This window comes from Propithecus coquereli, unplaced genomic scaffold, assembly GCF_000956105.1.
Source record: "Propithecus coquereli isolate 6110/MARCELLA unplaced genomic scaffold, Pcoq_1.0 Scaffold56, whole genome shotgun sequence".
NCBI lineage: Eukaryota > Metazoa > Chordata > Mammalia > Primates > Indriidae > Propithecus > Propithecus coquereli.
This window is the reverse complement of record NW_012151507.1, coordinates 4649961-4675823: the sequence shown is the minus strand read 5'-3', so window position 1 is coordinate 4675823 and position 25863 is coordinate 4649961. Positions and strand designations below refer to the sequence as shown.

General features: G+C 36.6%; 1 protein-coding gene across 1 annotated transcript in view; it reads right to left on the bottom strand.

The window, feature by feature from the left end:
* PRRC2C (proline-rich coiled-coil 2C) overlaps nt 1-25863 on the bottom strand; it is a 98610-nt gene that overhangs the window by 12781 nt on the left and 59966 nt on the right. Inside the window, exons 17-27 of the mRNA XM_012657718.1 lie at nt 24159-24313; nt 22382-23240; nt 19661-19746; nt 14986-15174; nt 14592-14843; nt 13297-13389; nt 9614-9715; nt 4859-5060; nt 2532-2735; nt 1026-1138; nt 569-705 (exon numbers count right to left, since the gene is read on the bottom strand). Of these exons, the coding sequence (XP_012513172.1) occupies nt 569-705; nt 1026-1138; nt 2532-2735; nt 4859-5060; nt 9614-9715; nt 13297-13389; nt 14592-14843; nt 14986-15174; nt 19661-19746; nt 22382-23240; nt 24159-24313 (2392 nt within the window). The remainder of the gene's footprint in view (nt 1-568; nt 706-1025; nt 1139-2531; nt 2736-4858; nt 5061-9613; nt 9716-13296; nt 13390-14591; nt 14844-14985; nt 15175-19660; nt 19747-22381; nt 23241-24158; nt 24314-25863) is intronic.

The window sequence follows — 25863 nt, the reverse complement described above, 5'->3', positions numbered from 1 at the left end:
GATCTTCTTGCCTCAGCCTCCGGAGTAGCTGGGACTACAGGTGTGAGCCATGGCGCCTGGCCTCTTTTTTTGTTTCTTAGAGAGAAAGTCTTGCTCTGTCAACTAGGTTGGAGAGCAGTGTCACGAACAGAGCTCACAGCAACCTCAAACTCCTGGGCTCAAGCCATCCTCCTGCCTCAGCCTCCCGAGTAGCTGGGATTACAGGCATGTGCCACCACACCCGGCTAATTTTTTAATTTTTTGTAGTGATGGGGTCTCACTATGTTGTCTAGGCTAGTCTCAAAATTCCTGGCCTCAAGCAATCCTGCTGCCTTAGCTTCCCAAAGTGCTGGAATCATAGGTATGAGCCAGTGCACCTGGCCTGAGGCTTGACTTTCTTTAATAAAGTCTGATTGAAATTACTAGAAGCTAAGATTCATGACATATAATCAATATGCTTAAAATTATTTAATTTAGTTTATAACATGGTCATCCTAGCTTTTGGGGAGAAGCTTTTAGGGATTATGGCAAGGAGACTCAGCAAGTACAGTGCCTTTAACATTATAAACATAACCTTTAAAGCATTTACCTATATGGTTGAAGTGAAGAACTGAATAATTCCTGAGCCTGGGAAACAGCAGGCCCAGCCCCCAAACTCAGTTGGGCTTGATGCTGCCCTTGCAGTGGTGCATAAATAGGGATTGGAATCTGCTGAACTGAAGTTGGCTGCAATGCAATGGAAAAAACAACAACAACAAAAAACATGGATATAAACATATAATATATGAACATCATACATGCAAATCACAATACTTTGGAAAACACAACTTTGAGACATGAAAAAAATAAACTTTCCTTTCAATACATTATTCTATATTGTTAATCATTAAGCTTAGGAAATTTTACAATTTTGCTAATAACATATCAAGGTAATCATGAGTTGCTTATAACTTTAGAGAGTCGATCATTTATAGTCCAAAATAACTATTACAAGCATTAAAATGCAAAAGAATCCTTACAGGATGGAAGGAGGCTTCAGTATTTACCTGAGAGAGACCTGGCTGGAAGCCTTGTTGCTGAGCCAAGGATGGTGGAGCCAATCGTGCGTGTTGGGTATTGAATAAATGACTTGTGTCCATATAGAAAGCTGGAATTTGAGCTATAGACCACCAGGAAAAACAAGCAGGAATAATTGTACAAATTTCAGATTTTTCCAAATAGTAAATAAAAACTATGTTTTTGTGGCAGATTTCAAATTAAGCAAGCCCTCTGAAAATTAACATAGCCGTGGAAAAACTAGAACTGCGAAAATATGCAAATGTAAAAAGATGCAAAACTTCTACTAGATAGGTATACGCAAATAGTAAATATAACTAGTACTTGTGAAGGTACAAAAAAATACGCACTCTCATATACTGTCAATGGGGTATAGGCACTCTCATATTTTGCCAATGGTAAAATTTCACATTATCTACTAAAACTAAAAATGAATCTGCCCATTGAACCAGCAACTCCATTCCAATTTTAAATCTACCTACTAGAATTTAGCAAAATATTCCAAAAGAATTGACATTTAATAATTAAAAGAGTTTGGTACAGATTCTTAACGCATTTCTTTTCTATCTATGATATATACTATTTTGTGACTTGCTGTTTTTTTATATTAAAATATAAATTTACATATATTTATATTTTATACATTTATAATACTTATATTAAAATATAAATTATAAAATTATATTTCATAAATATAAAACATATAGTCAAATGCACAAATTATATAGTAGTATGTTCTGGAGAATTCCACATATTGCTTTTAATTAGTCACTATTATAAACAATACTGCAATGAATACCCTTACACATATATCTCAAATAGGCTAAGTTTATCCATGAGATTCCTAGCTCTGAAAGTGTTACACAGTATACACTCGCACATTTTCTAAGATACTTCTTAAAAGAATTATGCCAATTGACGTACTTAAAGCAATTACCTTAAGAGCTTATTATTAATAATACTTGGTATCTTTATAGATACTAGGTACTAACAGATGCTAAAGTATTATCAATTTATCTATGAAAGGCAAGAAATAGATTCATTGTTCTTTTATTAGGAATTTAAATCCTTGGTGAATTTTAATATTTTTCAAACATTTCAGATTAATGTTGTGATATCCAGGACAACCTACTCCACCCTCAAATAATTTTTTTGTTTTTGCATTTTACTCTTCCCCCAAAACTTTATTATCAACTGTCAAATTTCAAATAAAATATTCTGGAATTTGACTAGAACAGTATCAAATGCACAAATTATTTTGCCTATTATTAGATACTAATTTGTCTTATATAGGTAAGAAACAATTGTCAATAATACGAAGGCTGATATCCCCAGAATTCTTGTCGTGGAGAGAAAGAATTCAACTCTATAAAGGAACATATTTGCAAAGCAGATCAAAAAATATTTAAACTTGAAAGGGTAACTAAGAATAGAAAAGAGTATTTTAAAAAGTCTTCATTTTCTGAATGTCTTACATTCAATGCTAAAAATATTACCTGCGGCAGACTGAGACACATAAACTTGTGGGCTCTGTTGTTGCTGGGCAATAAGGGAAGGCATACAGCTTAACTGTGAAAAATGACTTGCAGAAGGCAGGCTGCTTGTCTGTAATTGTTGAGGTTTCACTTTACAAATATTAGGAGGGTCTGATGTGGTCGTGGATTTTGTACTCAAAGAAGAGGTAGTATATGTACCAGCTCCTATATTGGGGGGAGAGATAAAGGGGAAAAACCAGCATATTTAAAAGTGCTGTTGTTCACAGTACTAATCGGAAACTGGAAAATTAATACCCATCATGTACTTCTATACTGCTTCATGCCAAAAGTGGATATGGAGGCGGCTTACAAAAGAAAAGAACACTTATCATCAAATGCAAACAAGACTATAAAATCTGAAAAAAATATAACCAACAGAAAATTAAAATGAGGAAGAAACAAAACACAAAACTCATAAAATAAGGCTGAGCGTCTACATGGCTATTATAGTTTAGCCCGAAATTACTATTTGGCTTTTAATCATCGCAAAGGAAAAAAAAGATACACAATCATGAAGCTTCATTCCCTATGACCAGGCATAGATACTAGGACATACAATGTGTTGTACCTTAGGAATAATTATGAATATAAATGGGCCTTGAGATATCTTAATTGCTTCTAAAGTCATATAAACTTAAACTTTAGGTTTGATTTCTCTCCCTGCCCTGCTCCCCCTGCCCAAACTGATATATAGTAATACTTTAAATACAAATGAAGACAAACTACTGAATGAATAAATGGAACTACAGAAACTTAGGTTTGAAGGGTCAGTTAGTTCTGTTGATCAGTGAGCTATAATGACTGTAATACTGGAACAAAATGACAATACTGGTATTTGATTAAAAAGGAAGACGTGGTTATCATTATCTTCAGACTTCATAATGTTTCTGTTTTTCCAGCTGAGTCTCTACCAGTAGGATGATTGGAAAGAAGGTACTTGTTTAAAAATTATCCTAGTCAAGGGGAGTGGAGGCATTCCAGACCTGGGGAAAGGAGGCAGATGAGTTCCACAGAAAGAGCTAGCAACATTCCTAGTCCCTTTATTTCTGAATCTTCCTACCACACTCTCCTTTTGTTTCCTTCGCAACACCGCCCACCCCACCCAAGTAGCCTGGGCCCCAAGCTACTTTAGTAGGCATCAGTGAAGACACTTTGGCAAACGGGTGGTGGGGAATGCTTGAAAGGCTTTTAAAGAGGGAAGAGATGTGGAATACAGTTGGGATTTGGAATTTTAATGCGGTGTATAATCTCTGGGTTTCTCTTAATGCATACTTCTAATTACAGATGACATAAAAAAACTGTTCTACAATCCAAAGACAGGTATTTTTTTGTACCTAAAACTCGCACAGTAGGCAATAATATTGAAAAACAATATTGAATATGAACCAGTGAAAAATAGTCAATTCTACGCTGAATATATTTCATATCTATTGAAAAGGAGCTCCCCACCGCTTTGGAAAGAGCTGAGAATACTGAGAAAACTTGAAATTTCTTTTTCAACAGAAGAAACACAGTTCCACATATGGTAAGGCGTCCACTTTTTCAGAGTCAAGCATTTTAGAAACATCTTCTGTGTTTAAGAACTATAAAGTCTCCAAATGAGATAGCTCAATGAAAAGATTACACACTAGTAAAAATTTAAGAAAATATAAGAAAGCAAGAAAAGTACCTTCTAATTTTGGGCGCTGATGGACTCTTCTTAAATGAAGCAAAACAAAATCAAAAACGAAAAACCAAACCAAACTAAAGCCAACTGAATGGATTCATCACTCAGAAAGCAGAGGCTAAGAATTCTCTAACTCTAAGGCTTCACCAGAAAATATTCAAGTTACTCCAATAGGTTTACGTAAACACCTCCTTCAAATTAGATAGATCGCAGAACACTGAAAAGCAGTCTGATTCTATGTTATTTCTAAGCTGATCTAGTTAGCTATCTACATACAGGTATAAATGATAATCAGAAGGTGAACTTCACAGAAAAATTTAGAGGAAAATGACATTTTTCTACCAATTACCCTAGTATCTGTAACGGGAAGGCTTACCAAAATCTGTGTTGGTAAGCTATAAATATGTGCCAAACTAGCTAAAACTGGGAGAGGGGAAAGGGGGGAGGAGGTAAGAGTAGCAAGAAGTTCTATAAAATAGCTGACAACTATCTCATGCACAATCTGACATTTTTTGTAAAAATACTTTTTTGGGGGGGCGGGCGGGAGATAGTGAATAGGACAAAATCATAAGACATACTAAATAATACAAGATATTTAAAGAAAAGTACAAAAAAGTTCTACCTGACAGTGACGTTGTAGGAGTGACTGAGGCGACAGGAATCTGAGGCATAGACGCACTTGAGAACGAGTTGTAACTGGCGGTGCTGGGTCCGCTGGCACTACTGCTGACTCCACCTGCGACTGGAGGTGCTGTGGAAGTCACGGGAGACCCCTTCTCCCTGACATTCGGAGAATTCTCCCATGCCTTGCGTGCAGACTCCATCTGCAATAAAATGGACATTTTTACAGCAAAAAAATGATGTTAATACAGAATACACACACATATATGTATGTACATATATGTGTCAATAGTTAAATTCTAAATAAAATCTTTCAAAAATGACAAAAATAAAACATTAAGACCCTAGAGATTTCATATCTTTTTTTCCTGTTTTTTTCTTTTATTTATTTTTTTCCCCAAGAATCACGGGTGGTTGGATCAAATCTTTCACTTGCCCTTTTAATCTTTGCTCCTTTACTCAAATTGGGGACAGTGGGATTTAACTGTGTTTATACAGAGAACCAATTGATGGCTTTAGGAAACAGGTCAGTGAACTACAGAGTCACAGCTCCTGTATCATTTAAACATGAACCCCTATCTCTACCAGCAAATAAGGAAAGGAAATACCATGCCTCTTCAGGGCTAACTTAAGGTTCTACCTCTAGTAGGCAAGGCCCTAAGTAAATACTCATTCTCTTCATTCATTCTTTTTAAGTCAATGCTTCTCAGACAGAAGATAGCAGGCACCTTTTGGTCAGTTGTTTCATGCTTTCATGCTTCATTGTTTTAAAAGGCAATGAAACTAGATAGGTTTTAGACTTGGGTGCAATAGAAACACTTTTAGTTTCACACCCAGACCTCATCAAGCATTTCATGTACTAGCTGCAGTCATTGGCATTTGTGGCCCCTGGTTTTAGCTGTAGTCTCTTAGTTTCTTAAAAGGCAAAAACTGCTTATTTCAATCTACCTAGAGCAGTACTATTCAGCAATGTTCACCTGATATGTATGTAAATGCAAGCCATATATATAATTTTAAGTTTTCTAGTAGTAAAAAGTAAAAAGAAAGAGGTGGTATTAAATTTGATAACATGTAACTCAACCCAATATCTACAATATTATAACTGAAACCATATCAACATAAAATTAAGATGCTTTATATTATTTTTTAATATGAAAATTTCAGATGAAGCATTTATTTTATTTTACACTTACAATGCCTCAATTTGGATTAGTCGCATTTAAAAGGGCTTAACAGTAGATTTTGAATCTGAGAGGACAGATGTAGATTTTCAAGTATTAGGTTGGTGCAAAAGTAGCGGCGGTAGCGTTGTTGACATCTGCCGTTTGATACTGGAATACACTCGTAAATGTGGTTATGTTCTATATCATTTCAATGTGCATTTCTCACTTTATGTTTTTTGCCATTGACATTACTTGCTGTTTGTTTTATATTTATTTTAGACTATGAAATGATGTTAAACAAAAAGCAAATTTGAGTGATTTTCCTATTCAACTTCAAAATGAAAGCAGTGGAGACAACTCAACATCAACAATGCATTTGGCGCAGGAACTGCTAATGAAGGTACAGAGCAGTGGTGGTTCAAGAAGCTTTGCAAAGGAAACGAGAGCCTCGAAGATGAGGAGTGCAGTGGCTGGTCATCGGAAGTTGACAACCAACTAAGAGCAATCATTGAAGCTGATCCTCTAAAACTACACAAGAAGTTGCTGAAGAACTCAATGTCAACCATTCTATGGTCATTTGGCATTTGAAGCAAATTGGAAAGGTGAAAAGGCTTGACAGAGTGGTTTCTCATGAGCTGATCAAAAATCAAAAAAATCGTCATTTTTAAGTGTTGTCTTCTCTTCCTGTATGCAACAACAACGAACCATTTCTTGATCGGATTGTGACATGTGACGAAAAGTGGATTTTATATAACTGGTGACAACCAGCTCAGTGACTGGACCGAGAAGAAGCTCCAAAGCCCTTCCCAAAGCCAAACTCACACCAAAAAAAGGTCATGGTCACTGTTCGGTGGTCTGCTGCCGGTCTGATCCATTACAGCTTTCTGAATACTGGCAAAACCATTACATCTGAGACGTGTGCTCAGCAAATTGATGAGATGCACCAAAAACTGCAGCGCCTGCTGGCGGCATCAATTGGTCCACAGAAAGAGCCCAGTTCTTCACCACAACAACACCCGACTGCACCCTCGCACAACCAACACGTCCAGAGTTGAATGAATTGGGCTACGAAGTTTTGCCTCATTTGCCACATTCACCTGACCCCTTGTCAATCAACTACCAGTTCTTCAAGCATCCTGACAACTTTTTGCAGGAAAAATGCTTCCACAACCAGCAGGATGCAGAAAGTGTTTTTCAAGAGTTTGCTGAATCCCAAAAAACGGATTTTTATCCTACAGGAATAAACAAACTTATTTCTCCTTGGCAAAAATGTGTTGATTATAATGGTTCCTATTTTGATTAATAAAGATGTGTTTGAGCCTAATTACAATGATTTAAAATTCACGGTCTGAAACTGCAATTACTTTTGCACCAACCTAGTACTTGCGACTACTTTAACAAGAGGAGAACAGACGCACAGTTTTGAGATTTTCAGGACTACCAGTCAAAATACTGAACTGAGAGGAAAAACCAAGATAATCTATAAGATCAGTTTTGATGACTTACATGGGGGAACTTCTTACAAGTAACATTTTTATACCATTGTTAGGAAGTTTGTGGGTCCTTGAAGTACCAATTTCTAAAATTTTAATTTATAGTTACTTACTGTACTTTTACCCTACCTTCCTTTAAAAATGCATACCGCTCATAATTTAACCTTTTCTTAATGACTGTCATCATTATACATTCAAAACAGCGTATTTTTATGTTTAAGACAAGTATTTTCTTTTTCTGACAATCAACTTGTTGATTTCAAACGTGTTTTATTTTAAAATAAAATTCTTGGGAAGAACTTAGGAAGTTAGCCATAATGCAATTTCCTTGTACCATCTAAGAGTTCGTGGTTTTGAGCAATTTGATAGAGTACAATGTCTTTCACACCAGTTTTGTTGTGTTGAGGACACATTAATTATTAAATTATACCTAATAAATCTTGCATAACGTATAGGCCATATGTATTTCATTAATGTAATTTAATCTGAATTTATTTTATTTCTAAATATATATGTTGTTTCTTCTTGGAATGTTAAGAAGACGAGTGAAAGGCAAAGTCGAATAGTATTCTGAAGAAGTAACAACTGGCTTAAAAAATAATTTGCTTACATGAAATTCGATTATTGCCCTCAATAGTATAATGATAAAAAGCATATAAATAAGACAAAGTAAAGGAATACATATTGAGACAGTCATTCAAGTGGCAAGACAACAGCAAAGGCTGAGCAGAAATTGGCAGTAAACAGTAAGGATGGGGTAAAGACAGGGGTAACACAAAGCAGAGGTTTATCATGAAATTTTATGGTCTCAAACTTGTATTTGTTAAGCCTCTTACAAAGAAGTCTGGGGTGGTGGGTCAAGGGACAAGTGGTCACGAGGCTGGGAACTCAATTAGAAAGGGTCCAGAAATGAACATTGGCCACATCGTAAAACATCTTAGTTTCTGCCCCACCCTCCTGAAGACCACCAAAGAGATTCACTGTCAACCAGTGCAATGTTAGGCAGCCCTGCTATAATAGAGGTTAAGGACTTGCCTAGATTTCTGAACAAAAAACACCAATGAGATAAATAAATGGACTTTAAAAAATCCTCACTTAATTCCATGTTTGCATTTTTTTAACCACTGACTAATCTAATCCCGAGGTGAACAATGGATTTAAAATACTTTCAAATAACACAACTATAAAAAAGCTCTAACATGGCTCAAAATTATAAACATAATAGGAGATTAAAAATAAGCCAAAACTTCTTGACAATAAAAAGCACTAAAATCTCTTTCACCCCATTATTTTAAAATAAGTACTGAACTGGCTGGCACAGTGGCTCACACGTGTAATCGTTTGAGATCAGGAATTTGAGACCAGCCCAGGCAATATAGTGAGACCCTCGTCTCCACAAAAATAAGAAAATTAGCTGGGCATGGTGGCAAGTGCCTGTAGTACCAACTACTCAGGAGGCTGAGGCAGGAGGATTGTTTGAGCCCAGGAGTTTGAGGGTGCTGTGAGTGAGGATGACACCACTGTACTCTAGAGCCTGGGTAACAGTGCAAGACCCTGTCTCAACAAGAAAATATCCAACAAAAATCAACTAAAAATTTCGTGATGTTAATTATGAAGCACACTTGTACTAATCAATTTCCTTCTCATAAAGGAAATTGATCACTACACTGCATTCATTCAATTCACATATGACTTATAAGAAAGACAGAAAACCATGATAATCAGTATGTAGGATTCAGGTAACAAATCATAAAAAGAGTAGAAGACCAAGTTAGTATTTTTTGTACACAACTGAATATCCAAAAATTATTAAGATCTCTAAGAGGAACTTATCACAAACATAGAACATAAATGCTCTCCTGTGTTTTTAAGACAGTATTCGCAAGCATAAGCCTTACTTGATATAAGGATATCAAGTCACTGCTAAGCGGTATTAGAAGTTAATGAAAATTTAAAATATAATTTGACATCACTCTATTTCCTCAGCCTCATATTGTTGCTTATCACATAAAACTAGTAAAAATGCCAAAAGAATATTGTTAGCTTGCGTCCCCTTGCATGCAGTAATTAAGGACCCTTAGAGATGGATGTCGTACATACCTTGAAGGTGAGGCTGAAAGTAGTGGGAGGAACTGAAGTTAGGCTGGAGCTCTGTTGTATAGTCTCCCTCTTAGGGAGGGGAAGGGTGTTGGGCAGGGGCACCTGAAAAGGCAGGCAACACATATCACAATCTAACTAAGTCTGCTATAAAAGCTCCACTAAAGATAACGCTAAAGTATTCTAACGGTGGTGTTTATTTTTATCAGAGCCAACAGGAATATCTGATTACTTGAGAGTTACACTGTGCTTACAGTAGTTAATAATTATGGATAGCTTAGAGAAAACTTCTGAATAGAAATACTATTTGCCTTTTCATTTATGAATTAGCAGAAAGTCTGCACCAAATATTAATAGATGGTGTATACTCAGATGGCAGTGCTTCTCGTATTTTAATATGTACATGAATCACCTGGGGATGCTGTTAAAATGCAGATTCTGATTCAGCTGGTCTGGGTTAAGGCCTGAAATTTTATATTTCAAATAAGTTCCCAGATGCTGCTGATGCTGCTGGTCCATGGGCCACACTTTGTACAGTAAAACTCTAAGGAATGTAACTTTCACCATATATGAGGGACCTGTAGGTTCTATCAGAAGTATTTAACATCACCATGAAAATATAAGAATTAATTTGCTTCCTGCAATATAGTCAACTGTTTTATAACTAGATTCAAGAACAAAAATAATTTTGGGAGGAAAGTATGAACTAATAGGCCCACCTCCTTACACTAAACAAATTATTTTGATACAGTAATAGAGTAATCATGGCAATATTGTTAGAAATTTGGAGACATTAGAAACTCACTGCCTTTCTCATTTTTTTCCCTCTACGTCTCTGGGTCTTGGAATTTTATTATGTATGACTACATGTTTGCTTTTGATGGTTCACTCAGTTGTTTAGATAAAATTACTTAGATGCTTGGGAGTTTTTTTTTTTGAGACAGAGTCTTGCTCTGTTGCCTGGGCTAGAGTGCTGTGGCATCAGCTTAGCTCACAGCAACCTCAAACTCCTGGGCTCAACCGATCCTTCTGCCTCAGCCTCCCGAGTAGCTGAGACTACAGGCATGCGCCACCATGCCCGGCTAATTTTTTCTATATATTTTTAGTTGTCCGATTAATTTCTTTCTATTTTTTTTTAGTAGAGACAGGGTCTTGCTCTTGCTCAGGCTGGTCTCGAACTGCTGACCTCGAGAGATCCGCCTGCCTTGGCCTCCCAGAGTGCTAGGATTACAGGCGTGAGCCACCACGCCCGGCCCTTGGCAGTTTTAAGATAATCATTTTGTGATACTACGGACTACCTGATGGAGATTTCTAATACCAGAGACTACTTAATGAAGATTGTTTTTGTAAATCTTGAAAGTAGCTATGCCAGAATAATAAAAAATGCCACCTGCATTCAAATCTTCAACACATTCAAGATACAAAATGATTATAACATTCGGTAATACTAACCAATAAGTATCAGTTGAAGGTTATAAAAAAGTATACTAAGCCTCAATAAGAAATGTCATTTTCAAGTATAACTTTTTAAAAAGGCAAAAGTTGTATGTATAAAATGGAACCCCCAAATAGACTAAACGAAAGATAAAAGGACATTTCAAAATGTTCTAAAAATATCCCTATGTAGGACATTTGTTTTTAACACTACATTAACTTCAGAGTCACCACCACACATGGCGCAAGTAAGCAACAATGTAAAATCATTCCAAACTGATGACTGTTTATAACGCTCACTGACCCAAATTAATCTTTCTGCTTTCAAATATACACTGGGTACACTGCCGTGAGACTGGTCTCTTCCCTACAGCAGTTATCAGTGTACAAGTCACTAAACTAATTGGCCCTATAGATCACACAGAAGCCATTAAAATGCTTATCTGGATATTTTCAATAACTTAAGGGTTCTGAGAATAGTGGTTTTTTCTCCTTATTTATATTTTATAAGTGATATTGTCAGAGGGTAGCTTGGCAGAAAGTATCATATACTTTCTTGAAAAAGTAATATTTTAGAAATATTCCACACATTTTTAAGGTGAGAAAAGAAACCACAATTAAAGTATAATAAAACTTTACTGATGGAATATTTGAAAATCTAGATAGTGACGTTAGGGGCAAAAAAAGGCTTTTTCTCCAAGTTTTCCATTATTTCTTACAGGAAGAAAAATAAAAACAGAAACAAAAAACCCAAGAAACCAAAAAAGACAAAGCAAACCGGCCAGGTATGGTGGCTCACACCCGTAATCCCAGTACTCTGGGAGGCCGAGGTGAGAGGATCTCTTGAGGTCGGAGTTTGAGACCAACCTAAGCAAAAGACCCTGTTTTCTCCCCAAAATAGAAAAAATTAGCCAGGCGTGGTGGCACACACCTGTAGTTCCAGATACTTGGGAGGCTGAGGCAGGAGGATTGTCTGAGCCCAGGAGTTTGAGGTTGCAGTGAGCTATGATGATGCCACTGCACTCTAGCTGGGGCAACAGAGCGAGACTCTATTTTTAAAAAAAAAAAAAAAAACACTCTCAGAAAGGTGGGGGTAGGAGTTGGACAAATCACATTAATCAATTTCTAGAGTTCTCTCTCTTATCTCCAAGAAAAAGTGTGTAATTTATTCCTTTACATTCCTTTTCCTCAGCTACATATCAAAAACCCTTCAGCTTGACTATGAAAATTAGATTAAGTGACCCCTAATGCAGCTCACCTTTCTAAAATTCCATATACTTGAGGCTAGAGGGAAGAATACAAAGCATAGGAAAAAAAATATAACAAGACAAAAATAAAGATTTTTAAAAGTCAAAATGATAGTGAAAGCCCTTTGTGAGAGACCTTTAAGTATTTATCTGTAATGGATATTTTTGAAAAGAATGATCAACATTTTAGTCTGATAGCCTTTGCTTATTGTAAGGGCTACATTTAAAAAGAGAGCAGTGGACCAAATTACCACCATACCTGACCTCCAAAACAAGGACCATATAAGCATCTTCTAAAATATACTGTGACCATGGCAATTTACTCAACATTTTTGGGCTTACGATTTTTCATCTGTCAGTAAGAGAACCAAGCAAAATGATGGACTGTACTGACTTTTAATACCATATTGAATCATGACGTGGTTGCTATGGGAAACTATGGCCTAATTTACAACATGACTTACTATCAGCTGATATTAGAGCATTTAAGAATTTCTGATATACATACACGTACATTAGAGCTCAATCTTTACAACAAGATGTTGTTGTTAACGCTGGGTATATTTTTTAAAAAATTCAAAAAAATATCTGATTCTTTGATAATACATTTGTCTTTTATTTCTAACTCTAATTGTCTTAAATGAGTTAGGTTTCATTCACTGCATTATAAAAAGGTTTCATTTAAGAACAAAATCACCAACCAAATAAAATGTTGCATTTGTAAATGTGAGAGCTAAGAAAAATTCTTACCAAAACCAGGTTAATAGGATTAGTACTTATGAAATCAAGCCTAAGCACCACAAACCTTGATCTTCAATGGAAAGCTGATGACTTTCAGAAGAAAAACAAAAAATTCAGCTTTGACTATTTTTGCTAATTATACTGCAGTGCTCCTAAAAACAAATTTACTAACTCCTTCCTTGATGCATAAATATAAAAAGTACTAGATAACAAGAGCCAAGTTACTAATCAAACTTGCCAATCAATCTCAAATTGATTACTTACATTATTAACCAAAGTATCCTCCATCTTTGCATTATTAGTAGCCACAGTGTTAGGCAGAGAAGAAGAAGGTGTAGTATAGTCTGTTACAGACTCCTGTGTAGTGACAGAAAAAAATACGTTTTAAGCTGAATTAACGGATTACTCTCTAATGATAACCTAACAGTTGTAAAGTTGTTCCGGGAAGAAAGCAAGAGGAGATCTTACAACTCGACTCACTCAAACCTTACTTGATCAACAGTGGGGCAATACAGCATGCACCCATCATCAAAATGACACATTTCAACTACCGCTGAACTCCTGTACATTGTTAAAAATGCATTGCATAGTACTAGGAGGTTGTCAACAGAACCAAACATTTATTTCTTTGGGTTATTAAAAGAACTTTTTATGTGTTTCCCATACTTACTCTATAGCTTACAAACAACTACTGATTGTTTATCTTCAAAATAAAATAATGTAGATAAGCAAATATCAAGATCTTACATAATAATCAATTAGATTTTAGGATACACTCCTTGTTTACTGTCATAAATTTTTTAAATATGGTAGAGTTGGATCATATGAGTTATTACTTACGTGAATTCAGTTGTATGGCAAAAATTAAAAACAGAAAAATATTCAAATAATATGAAAGATTACATCCACCTTTCTTCTTAGCGAGTATATGTCACAGAGTCGACATGAGATCGCAAACATAAATTTGCTGTTCCCCCAAGCATCAGTTCCCATAGTCATTCAGCATATCTTGCCTTAATGAGTACTTTTAGAGATATGTGTTTCATTCAATGTTGCTCCTAAAGGCAAAGTCAATATCCTCTAATGCTCCACCAAAGAGTGATCTGTTCCAACCATGAACGAAAACTGGCTATACTGGAGTTCCTAAAAGTCTGCCTTACTTTCTGATTTTAGAATCTCACCAGTGGGAAAGATAAGGCTCTACTGTAATTGTATTAACATACTAAACGTAAAACAGAGCCATCTTTGGAAGCCTACAAACCCAGTGAAAAGTATTCCAATTTTGTGCAGACATTTTTCACTTGAAGCTACTCAAACAGTCCAGAATTAAAAGTAGAAGAAATTTCCACAAAAAGAAATATAATTTACTATAAAGAATTTCTTTGGATCACACATGCACTCAATGAAATAAAATCTTCTCTGTAGAAATAAGAACCCAAATAGTCTATGGAATTGTATGACTCAGTCAAAAGGAAAAAAAAAAAAATTTAAAAGTATACTGTTGCTGTTCTTCCTATGGTTTACACCTATTGGACTGGTAATCGCTGCATGCTGCTCACCTTTGCGTTAGTGCCATATTCTGCAGATGATACCGAGATCATTGTTCCTATCTCAGTAGACATTTCTGAGACTGATTTGGTTTCCTTTGTTGTGACAGTATCTGTGCTTCTGACCATAGCAGGGCTTGGCTTCTCTTGTCCTTCTGGCTCCACCTGTTGGGCATCTTTCACTTTTCTATTTTTTAATGAACGTTCCTTTCCAATGGGACCAGGTTTATGTTCTTTGTTTTCTACTGGACTCAAATCTGGAAGCTAAAGTCAAATGCTTATGACAAAAATGTATCATGATCAAAGACACTCATTAAAAACTAAATTCAATTTTAAAATGATTATTTGCTCTTTATAAGAGTCAGCGGCTTCCATAAATTATGTAAGGATTATAAATTATATTTACCTTCTGGGCTTTGATAGGTCCTGCCCGTGGCTGCTTCTGCCGTTGTTCTTTAGGTTCAGGTATTTTATCAGCAGACTTTTCCGAAAGCACAGGAACAACATCATTTTCATTCCCATTCGATGCTGGAGCACCAAACTGAATTGTGTCAATTCCAATCTCAACTCCACTTTCCTGACCATTCTTTGTTCCCTAGTAAAAGAATATTTAAAAACTTGCTATCAAAGCAAACAGTTCAGATCTGACTAAATGATTTATGTAGCACCATATAGTTTTAAAAGTATATTAGAAGGTTTAAAGCAATCTACACAGTAACTGAGATTAACTGACATTGATTATATTTTAGAACTTTCCCTTAGCCACTTTTGATCTGTACTAGAAAACAACTGATAAAATGAAAACTAAGCCAAGACTTAAGTTTTTTAAGTCCTGGTTCTTATGAATGTGATCATGGGCAAATTACAGCCTTGAGTTGTTTCGTCATTTAAAACAAATGTAAAAGCAACAAAAAGATGAATGAATGGGAAAGAAAGATAGCAATACCAGCGTCACCTACTTCTCGGAAGTCTGCTTTAAAAATAAAATGAAAAATTATACGTTACTTTGTGATTGGTAACATAGGGTACAATCATTCCACCAATTAAACAGCTAGTTTACTGAATGCTTTCATTGTGCTAGGCAGAGGCTAGCAATCAATGTAGCTTGCAGAACTTGCATTCTAGTGGGTAGAGAAAATAAAGAACTGAAAAGTCAGATAAGACATGCAAAAATCAAAATAGGGTTAAAAGATTAGCCAGTTTAGACCGGTAGACAGAGAAACCCTCTGGGAGGACACACTGACACTAAACCTGAAAGATCCACGGAAAGTGTTTCAGGAGGAGCAAATACCTAATGTAAAGGTCAAAAACAAAAAAGGTCACCGAGGCTTAAGGACAGCAGGTATGGGGAACAGTAGTAGAAGACAGACAAGCAGGAGGTTACACTTAGGGCTTGGTTGTAACAACTACTTAATCTTTTCACGGCAAAATAAAACTAGGGACAAAGTTCAACTATAGGCTTTGGTCTAATAATTGAATCACTACTTCAAATCAGTTTTGGCATTCCTAAACTGAACGTGGTTAATTGCTGCTTAAGTTTAACATTATATCTATCAGGGTAATAATGTCAACAGTATGAACAAGGTATGTAATTCAGATTTATTTTTAATATCTAAATATTCACTATCAAGTAGTCATGTGCTACATAATGACAACGTTTTGTCAATGACAGACCCCATATATAAAGGTAGTCCTATAAGATAATACTGTATTTTTACTATGCCTTTTCTGTTTATATATGGTTAGATATACATATGTCATAGTGTTACAACTGCCTATAGTATTCAGTACCGTAACATTGTGTACAGCTTAGGAGCAAGACCTAGGTATGTAGCAAGCTGTACCATTTAGGCTTGTTTAAGTACATTCTATTGTGTTCACACAATGACCTATTTTCCAGCATGTATGAACACTGTTAAGTGATACATGACTGTATAGGCAAATATTAGTAATGTAAATTAGAATAAAATTTTCCATTTGCTTTAGTCAACGTTGAAATCCCATAGTCAGTTAAGTATAAATGTACAGTTAGTATTAATATTAGAAGAGCAAAATGATGCAGCAATTTATGACCATGAAGGCTATTATATGTACAAAAATATGAAGAAGCTGTACATAGTTACTGAATAGGAAAACAGACCAACAGTTAATATGACTACTAGAGATTGTTAGTTTTAAGAATATATCCTTTGAAACAAAAAATGTTTATAAAAATGATAATAAGACAGTATTATAATACCAATCTTTGTAAGGCTAGCTGGTATAAGTAGCATTAATGGCTTTAAATAAAATAATCATTAAGAACTTTCATTAGAGTCATCCAAGAAAAAGTCCCAGTAGGGAATTCAATCCATCCTGTGAAATGTCAACTTTGCTGATTCAAAATTTCACCATGCAGAAAACTCCAAAATCATCTACAACAAGCACTCACACACACACAAAAAATCACCTTCTAGCCAGAAAATGTAAAGAACATAAAGAGGTTGAAGAAAAAAGTTTGAGAGGAAAATGAGATACCACCAAAATACCTTGCTCCACCAATGAGTGAAAAATCTCGATTATATTGCCATCTATTGCCCCACTTTTCTCTGTATTCCTTTATAGCAAAACTACACTAATGCTCTCTATACATTACAGTCAGTGCTCCATATTTGTGAGTTCGTCATCTGAGGATTTAACCAAATGTGGATCAAAAGTATTTGGGGAAAAAAATGGATAGCTGTGTCATTACTGCATATTTACAGACCTTTCCCCTTGTCGTTGCTATCTAAACAGTACCGTATAGCAGCCATTTGCATTGTATTAGGTGTTATAAGTAATCCAAAAATGATTTAAAGTATATAGCAAGAGTATAAATACTGTGTCATTTTATATAAGGGACTCGAGCATCCCTGGAGGTTTCTTTCTTTCTTTCTTTTTTTTTTTTGAGACAGAGTCTTGCTCTATTACCCAGGCTACAGTACCATGGTGTCAGCCTAGCTCACAGCAACTTCAAACTCCTGGGCTCAAGCGATCCTCCTGCCTCAGCCTCCTGAGTAGTTGGGACTATAGGCGCATGACATCATGCCTGGCTAATTTTTTCCCCTATTTTTAGTAGAGATGGGATCTCACTCTTGCGCAGGCTGGTCTGGAACTCCTGAGCTCAAGCGATCCCCCCGCCCCCCTTGGCCTCCCAGAGCGCTATGATTACACGTGCTATGATTACAGGCATAAGCCACCACATCCGGCCCCTGGAGTTTTGTTGTCGTTGTTGTTAAATCTCTGTGGTGGGTTGGTGGGGTAGCAGTGGTGTCCCTGGAACCAATCTCTCACGGATATGGACATGGAGGGATGACTGACAGTACTCATTTTTCCTCTCTTTTTATCTTAAATTCACTCAGGGTTCATACCTACTACTCTACTAACACTGTTCTTACCAGAGTCATCAGTAACCTCCATGTTGTTAACTCCACCTGTCAGTTCAGTGCCTATGTTACTTGACTTACCACCAGCATCTGTCAAACTTAATTAATCCCCTTTTCTTTGAACTTTTGTTCATGTGCCTTTTTGGACACTTCTCCAATCATTTACCTCCTCCATCTCCCACATTTCCCAGAGTTGGAAAGCCACATGACTTAATTTTTGATGCTCTTTTCTAATTACTCTCCTAACTCATTCACCCTTGGTAACTTCATCCAACCATCTATATGCTAATGAGTTTCAGATTCATATCCTCAAAATCTGGATTATGCCTTCTAAACTACACACTTTTATATCCAACTATCTACTTGACATTTGTATTCAGATGTGTAATAAACATCTTATATATAATCATCTTAAACATAACATCTAAAATATATCAAAACCAAACTCATCTTCTCCCCAATCCTGATCCATTTATAGCTTCCCAATCTCAATTGGTGGGAATTCTATCCTTCCTATTGCTCAATTCAAAAACTTGGAGCTAATTTTGACTCCTCAGTTTTTTCTCACTCTTGTCAGCTAACCATTTCTTATGACCTTTAATGTCACTTCCCTGGTTTAAGTTAGCACGATTTGAGCACAGCAATAGCATCTTAAATTCTACTATTGCCCTCCACAGACTATTTTTAACAGACCACCCAGAATAATTTTAAAGTCAGATCCCATCACTCCTTTGCTTGAAACCTTCTAATGCCTTACTACCTCTTCCAAAGGACCTACAGTCTCTGCCCTATATTACCTCTTCAACTTCACATGTGCCCCTCTGAAATTCCTTAAACGCACTAGGGATCCTCCTATCTCCTGGCTTTTGCATTTGCTTTTCTCTGAACCTGATGGGAAGAGCATGCTCTCATATTTATTTCAAGTCTTTAACTCAAATGTCATCTAAGTAGGTTTTCCTGGCCATCCTATTTTAAACTGCCTCCACATCACTTAGAACATTCTGTATATAGCTTCCTTGCTTTGCTTTGTTCCTCAGCACTAATCACCATTAAACATACTAGTTGTTCTTTATTGTTGGTTTCAACTCACGTTACAAAGGAAGCCCCATGAGGGCAGGGCTTTTTATCTGTACTTAGTCCTGGTTTTGTAAGCCCACAGGTTAGAATACTATTTCAAGGGCTTAATGAATGTTCAATGAATGAATGAATCAATGAACAAAGAATCACTGACCTAATTAGTCATTTACTAATACTGCAACATGTTTGAGATATTATGTTGAAAAAGCAACTTCCTGTGAACAATTTCAAAGTAACTATACTATCTAATCATTCAACCTAGAAACATGCGAGAAAAGTTCAGAAAACAGTAACTATACTTATATTTTCTGTAACTTGAAGCCTTTTCTTGAGACTACAATGAGAACAAATGTTTAACCTTAATATATCTAAAAGTGAGAAGCAGCTTATAAATGTAAAGGTGTAGCAGCAATAGCATCACTTGGGAACTTTTTAGAAATGTACTCAGACCTCAATCCAGACCTAATAAATGACACACTCTGGGCATGGGGCTCAGTAACCTGTTTTAATTGCCCTTCAGGTAAGTCTGAGGCACACTAAAGTTTTAAAAAAAAACCTGCCACACTAATCCCCACAATGTCATTTAAAGTGTCTTCCTACCTCTGATGAAGCAGCCGATCCGAATGATGTTAAGGGCTTATTCCACGCACTGACTGCAGGTGGCTGTGGTGGACTAATGGGACCTACTGAAGAAAAGAAGTCATAGGAAACGTGACAATTAAAATTTGGAGCCTAATAATCTCTATGCCATTTAGTCCTTTCTCTTAATCTCTTATTGTCTGGCTAACGATAGCCAGAAAATTAAACCATTTTCCCATTACACTTACAGAGATTCTTACGTACCAAAATACAGGCCTACCTTAGAAATACTGTGGGTTGCAGACAGCCATTATAAAGCAAGTCACACAAATTTTCTGGCTTCCCAGTGCATATAATATGTTTATACTATCCAGTAGTCTACTAAGTCTTAACAAATGTGCATACCTCAGTTTAAAGATACTTTATTGCTTAAAAAGCTAACAATTATTTGAGCCTTCAGTGAATAACTATCATTTTGCTGGTAGAGGGTCTTGCCTTGCTGTTGATGGCTGCTGACTGACAGGGGGGTAGTTGTGGCAACTTCTTAAAATAAGACAACAGGGTTTGCGGCATCAATTGAGTCTTCCCGTCACAGAAGATTTCTCTGTAGCATGTGATGTTATTTGATAATTTCTTTCAAAATTAGAGTCAATCCTCTCAAAATATGCCACTGCTTTATCAACTAAGTTTATATATTCTGAGTCCTTTGCCTTTATTTCAACAGTATTCACAGCATCTCCACCTGGAGTAGACTCCAGCTCAAGAAACCACCTTCTTTGCTCATCCGTAAGAAGTAACTTATCTGTTCAAATTTTATCACAAGATTATAGCAAATGAGTCATTTTCTGGCTCCACTTCTAATCTGAGATCTTTTGCTATTTCTACTACATCTGAAGTGACTTCCTCCACTGAAGTTATCCATGATGGTTGGAATCAACTTCTTCTAAACTCTTGTTAGTTGATATTTTGACCTCCTTCCGTGAATAAAAAATGTTCTTAATGGCATCTAGAATGATGAATCCTTTCCAGAAGATTGTCAATTGACTTTGTCTAGATGCGCCAGAGGAATCACCATCTATGGTGGCTATAGTTTTATGAAATGTATCTCTTAAACAGTAAGACTTGAAAGTCAAAATGACTCCTTGATCCACAAGCTGCAAAACGGATGTGTGTCAGCAGGCATGAAAACAACATTCATCTCCTTGTACCTCTCCATCGCAGCTCTTTGGTGACCAGGTGCATTGTCAATGAGCAGTAATATTTTGCAAGGAATCTTCTTTCCTGAGCAGTAGGTTTCAACGTTGGGTTTAAAAGATTCAGTAAATGATGCTATCAACGGATGCGGTGTCATCCAGGCTTTGCTGTTCTATTTCTACAGCACAGGCAGAGTAGATTTAGCATAATTCTTAGGGGCCCTAGGATTTTCAGCGTGGTAAATGAGCACTGGTTTTAAAGCCACCAGCTGCATTATCCCCTAACAAGAGAGTCTGCCTCTCCTTTGAAGCTTTGGAGCCAGGAATTAATGTCTTCTCTCTAGCCATTAAAGGGCTAGATGATTATCTTCTTCCAATAGAAAAGGCTGTTTCATTTACATTGAAAATTTCTTGTTTAGTGTGGCCCCTTTCATTAATGATAGCTAGACCTTCTTGGTAACTTGCTACAGTTTCTACATCAGCACTTGCTTCTTTACCTTGTACTTTTAAGTTATGGCTTCTTTCCTTAAACTTCACGAACCAACCTCTGCTGGCTTCGAACATTTCTTCTGCAGCTTCCTCACATCTCTCAGTCTTCACAGAATTAAAAAGAGTTAGGGCCTTGCTCTGGATTAGGCTTTGGCTTTCAGGAATTTTGTGGCTGGTTTGATCTCTCCAGACCACTAAACCTTTCCCCATTAACAGCAATAAGGCTGTTTTTGTTTTCTTAACATTCTTATGTTCACTGCAGTAGCAATTTTAATTTCCTTCAAGAACGTTCCCTTTGCATTCACAGCTTGCCTAACTGTTTGGCACAAGTGGTCCAGCTTTTGGCCTATCTCATCTTCTGCCATGCCTTCCTCAATAAGCTAAATCATTTCCAGCTTTTAACTGAAACTGAGAGACATGTGACTTTCCCTTTCACTCCAAAATAGAAGCCATTGCAGGGTTATTAATTGGTAAAATTTCAATACTGTTGTGTCTCAGAGAATAGGGAGGCTTGAGGAAAAGGAGAGAGAGATGGGAGAACAGCTAGTTGGTGGAGCAGTTGGACCACACACAACATTTATCAATTAAGTTTGCCATCTCATCTGGAAGCAGTTCATGGTGCCCCAAAACAATTATAATAGTAACCTTGAAGATCACCGATCAGAGATCACCATGACAGATAGAATAATAATGCAAAAGTCTGAAATATTGCCAGAATTACCAAAATGTGACAGGACACAAAGTGAGTACATGCTACTGGAAAAATGACACCAACAGACTTGCTCAACACATGGTTGCCACAAATCTCCAGTTTGTAAAAATGTAACACCTGCAAAGTACAATAAAATGAGGTATGCCAGCGTAAGTTCCCCCAAATGTTGCAAGCTATTTTAGATACCAAGATTTTAAGAAAAGAAGCTAAGAAAGGACTACTATTACTTTTTCCTGTGAAGAAAAAAATGAGATGGCTAGAAAACACTGAGTATGTAGACAGAATTGAAAACAAATCCCAGCATTCCTATGGCATTCCCCATCCCTCACTTCTCCACTGCACACTTACATTTCTTAGAGATGTCATTCAGTACAGCAGTTGGGGCCACCTTGTTATCCCATAATTCGGTTGTCAGAGTACCATGTGACTGTGGGTTCTGAATGGATTTTCCTGGGGCCACATAATCTGTGCCATTAGGTGTCTGAGCTGAAGGTAGCCTGATTGAAGGTGGTGGCTGTTTTGAAGACTGTGTTGTAGTCTGCAGTGGATTCTGGACTGGCTTGTGGGTCTGTGCCTGAGTCTGGGCTGGAACAGTCGGAGCCGGAGTTGGGGTGGGGGCAGGGGCTGGGGCTGAGGCTGGGGCAAGAGGGACTGAGGCAGTTGGGGCTGAGGCTGGGGCAGCTGGGGCTGAGATGACGGGGGCAGCTGGGACTGAGACTGCTGGGGCTGGAGTTGGAGCTGAAGTCGGCGCTAGGGCTGAAGCAAGGATGGGAATTGAGGCTGAGGCAAGAATGGGGACAGAGGCTGGGGTAGAAACTGAGGCAAGGATAGGGGTTGGAGCTGGGACTAAGGCTGGAGCTGAAGAAGAGGCTGTGGCTGTAGCTGAAGTGGAGGCTGGAGCTGGAGCTGAGGTTGCGGCTGAAATTGGAGCTAGGGTTGAGGGTGGAACTGGAGCTGAGGCTGAGGCTGGAGCTGGTACTGAAGCTGAGGCTAGAACTGGAGCTGAGGCTAAGGCTGGGACCGGAGCTGAGGTCGAGGCTGGACCTGGGGCTGAGGATGACGGTGGAACTGGAACTGAGGCTAGAGTTGGAACTGAGGCTAAAGACTGTGCTTGCTGCGTCCCTGTAGCCTGTTTTTTGGCAAATCTTGGAGGAAGCTTAGAAGTCTGACTTCTTCCTTTTTCATTTGCATTTTTTTTGTTCCAGACCTTAAAAAATTAGTAGAAATCATTTTCATCAATAATGCAGCTGACAGTTTATGAATGCAATTTGTCACAAAACTACCTACTACAAATTTAGCTCCTTCACTTTCCAAAGTAGGTACTCATAGAGCAAAAATGTCATGGTTGCTACACAGATTTTAAATTGTGAGAAGCCAAGATGATATAGAGAAAAAAGACATGTATACATTATGCATTGTTAATATACAGGTCTACAATTTCTTTTCCACAATTTTGAAATTTGAAAACTAAGGAAGTTTGCGGTAAATTCATTTGGCAGCAAAACTTTGCCTGAGCTGACAAAAGACTACTTATTGTCTTCACTCAACTCATGTTTGCCACAGAGACATTTATTTGGAGAGTGTGGCTGGTGTGTCATGCTACAGAGGGTGTATGTATTACTATTTTACCTTTCTTAAATAAATAAATAACTTATGAAAATATCTGGTTCCAGGGCTATATTCAATTAAACTCAATAACTTATCTCGCTTCATATTAAGCGAACTAATTTGGTTACAAACGAAATTTCTATAGGCCAATAATATGCAATCTATTGGTTCATGGCATTTGAGTTCATTAGATTTCCAAGACAATTTAAAAATCAACTCAACTCTGCCACGCGGCAGATAAGGTAAACCGGCGCTAACACATACAATATGTTGCTAAAGTGAACAGGGTCTGCTCTAAGGTACACAATGAGCTACAGTGATCATATTCTATTTAAAATGTACCTGAATTCTGGTTAAATCAATTAAAAGTTATGAAGATCAAGTCAGCCTCAACACTTGAGGGTGTTTTATTAAAATATGGCCTTGACTTTACAAGTAGAGAGAAACCTTGACCATCTGCTAACATACTCTGGCAACTACCTAAGTAACAAGCAACAAACTGGAGCAAGCTTTAAACCTGTATGACTTGTTCCTCCTTCTTTCGACGTTCCTCATCCTGTAAACGTTTTTGTTGTTTTTTGGATACCACTTCAGTAAAACCGTCATCATTCAAATTTGACTGGGGGTCTTCTACTACTGTTACTTCAGGATGATCATCAATTATAACAACACCTGTGGGTAAGGAAAAAGATTTAAAATGGTATTTTCTTTATCTTTAGTCCTGGAGTGCTTTGAAAAGAAAACAGCGAAAAGCCAAAGACTTAGTTCTTATAACTTACAGTATAACACACTTCCCACCCTATATGCAGCCATTCACTGGTAAGATTTAACAAAATTTCACAAATATATGAAAAGATTTCATAAATAAGATTAAAAACAAAAGTCCTAAATCTATCTGTTTGGAATGACATAGGTCTTTTTTCTCTTGTAGGCAACATAAAGGTAATGATTAAAAAAAAAAAAAAATTAAAATTATCCTGTGACTTAAATTGTGCCCTTCAGCCTCTGATCTGTACAGTGCTTTAAAGACCTACAATGCACTTTACCTTTTTTGTATCTAGCCATTCTAGGAGGTGAGTATTACTATAATTTCCCTTGTTCAAAAAATGAAATAGGCTCTGAGAAGCTGATTTGTCAAAGGTTAAGGCGACCAGCATAGCTGGTCTTATGACTCTTACTGTCACTATTTTATGCAGACCCTTGTCTACAATGTGTAGTCTTCAAAAAAAAATGAAATATACATGAAAGTTCCATGTAAATGCAAAGTGGCACAGATGAACACACATCAGAATCAACTAGCTGATGAATAACTCAACATCAATTTTCAACTTTTGTCCTACTGACCATTATTTTGGCTATCTTAAAATTATATTATATCCCAGTGAATATAAGAAATCTAAATACATTAAATAATATTTCAAAGAAAATTTAATTAATTCAGGAGATGAGATTTTTGTTTGTAAGTGTGACACCGGCACAATAAAAATAAATATCAAGAAAGAGTAGGGCAATTCAACCAAACTAATTTTTCAAACAATATATAATATGTTCTTATTTGGGTATACACATAAAATAAAAATAGATATTTTTCTTAGGACAAATAAGTATACAGCACAGGATGGTGACAACCTGTGAGGGATGGCAAGAATATATAATCAGGAAGGGGTGTGCAGGGAAAACTTTTTACAAACAATTCTTTTTAAATAGTTAAAAACTAGCATTTATGTAAAGACTGAGAAAGAAAATGAAAAATGAATGCTAAGACTTTTGCTCTTTAGAAATTAATTACTGTTATTCTACAGTAATTGCTAAATTAATTAAAAATTAATTAAAAAGAAAAAATTGATTCTGATTTATCTAAGAAACTTCTACTTGTGTTTTAAATCCTTTAAAAAATTAACTGTAAAATGGAGCACGTGCTCATTTCAATGAAAGGTCTTAATCAAACATTTCAAAAATATCATGCATGCATTATTTCAGACTGGTGAAGAGATCTCATCATAATTCCAAAATCATCTCAGTTTCCACTTACACTAAAATGTGTGTGTATAAAACCTGTCTTCACAGCTATGCCATAGGTCATTTTAACTTCCTTAGTTCACTCAACTACATAGAGCAATTACGGCAATTTGAACAGTACTTTCAGTTTGTTTCTAATATTCTGTTCTTATTTGGTACTTTTTAACACTTTAGCCTAAAGAGATATCATTTAACCAATATTA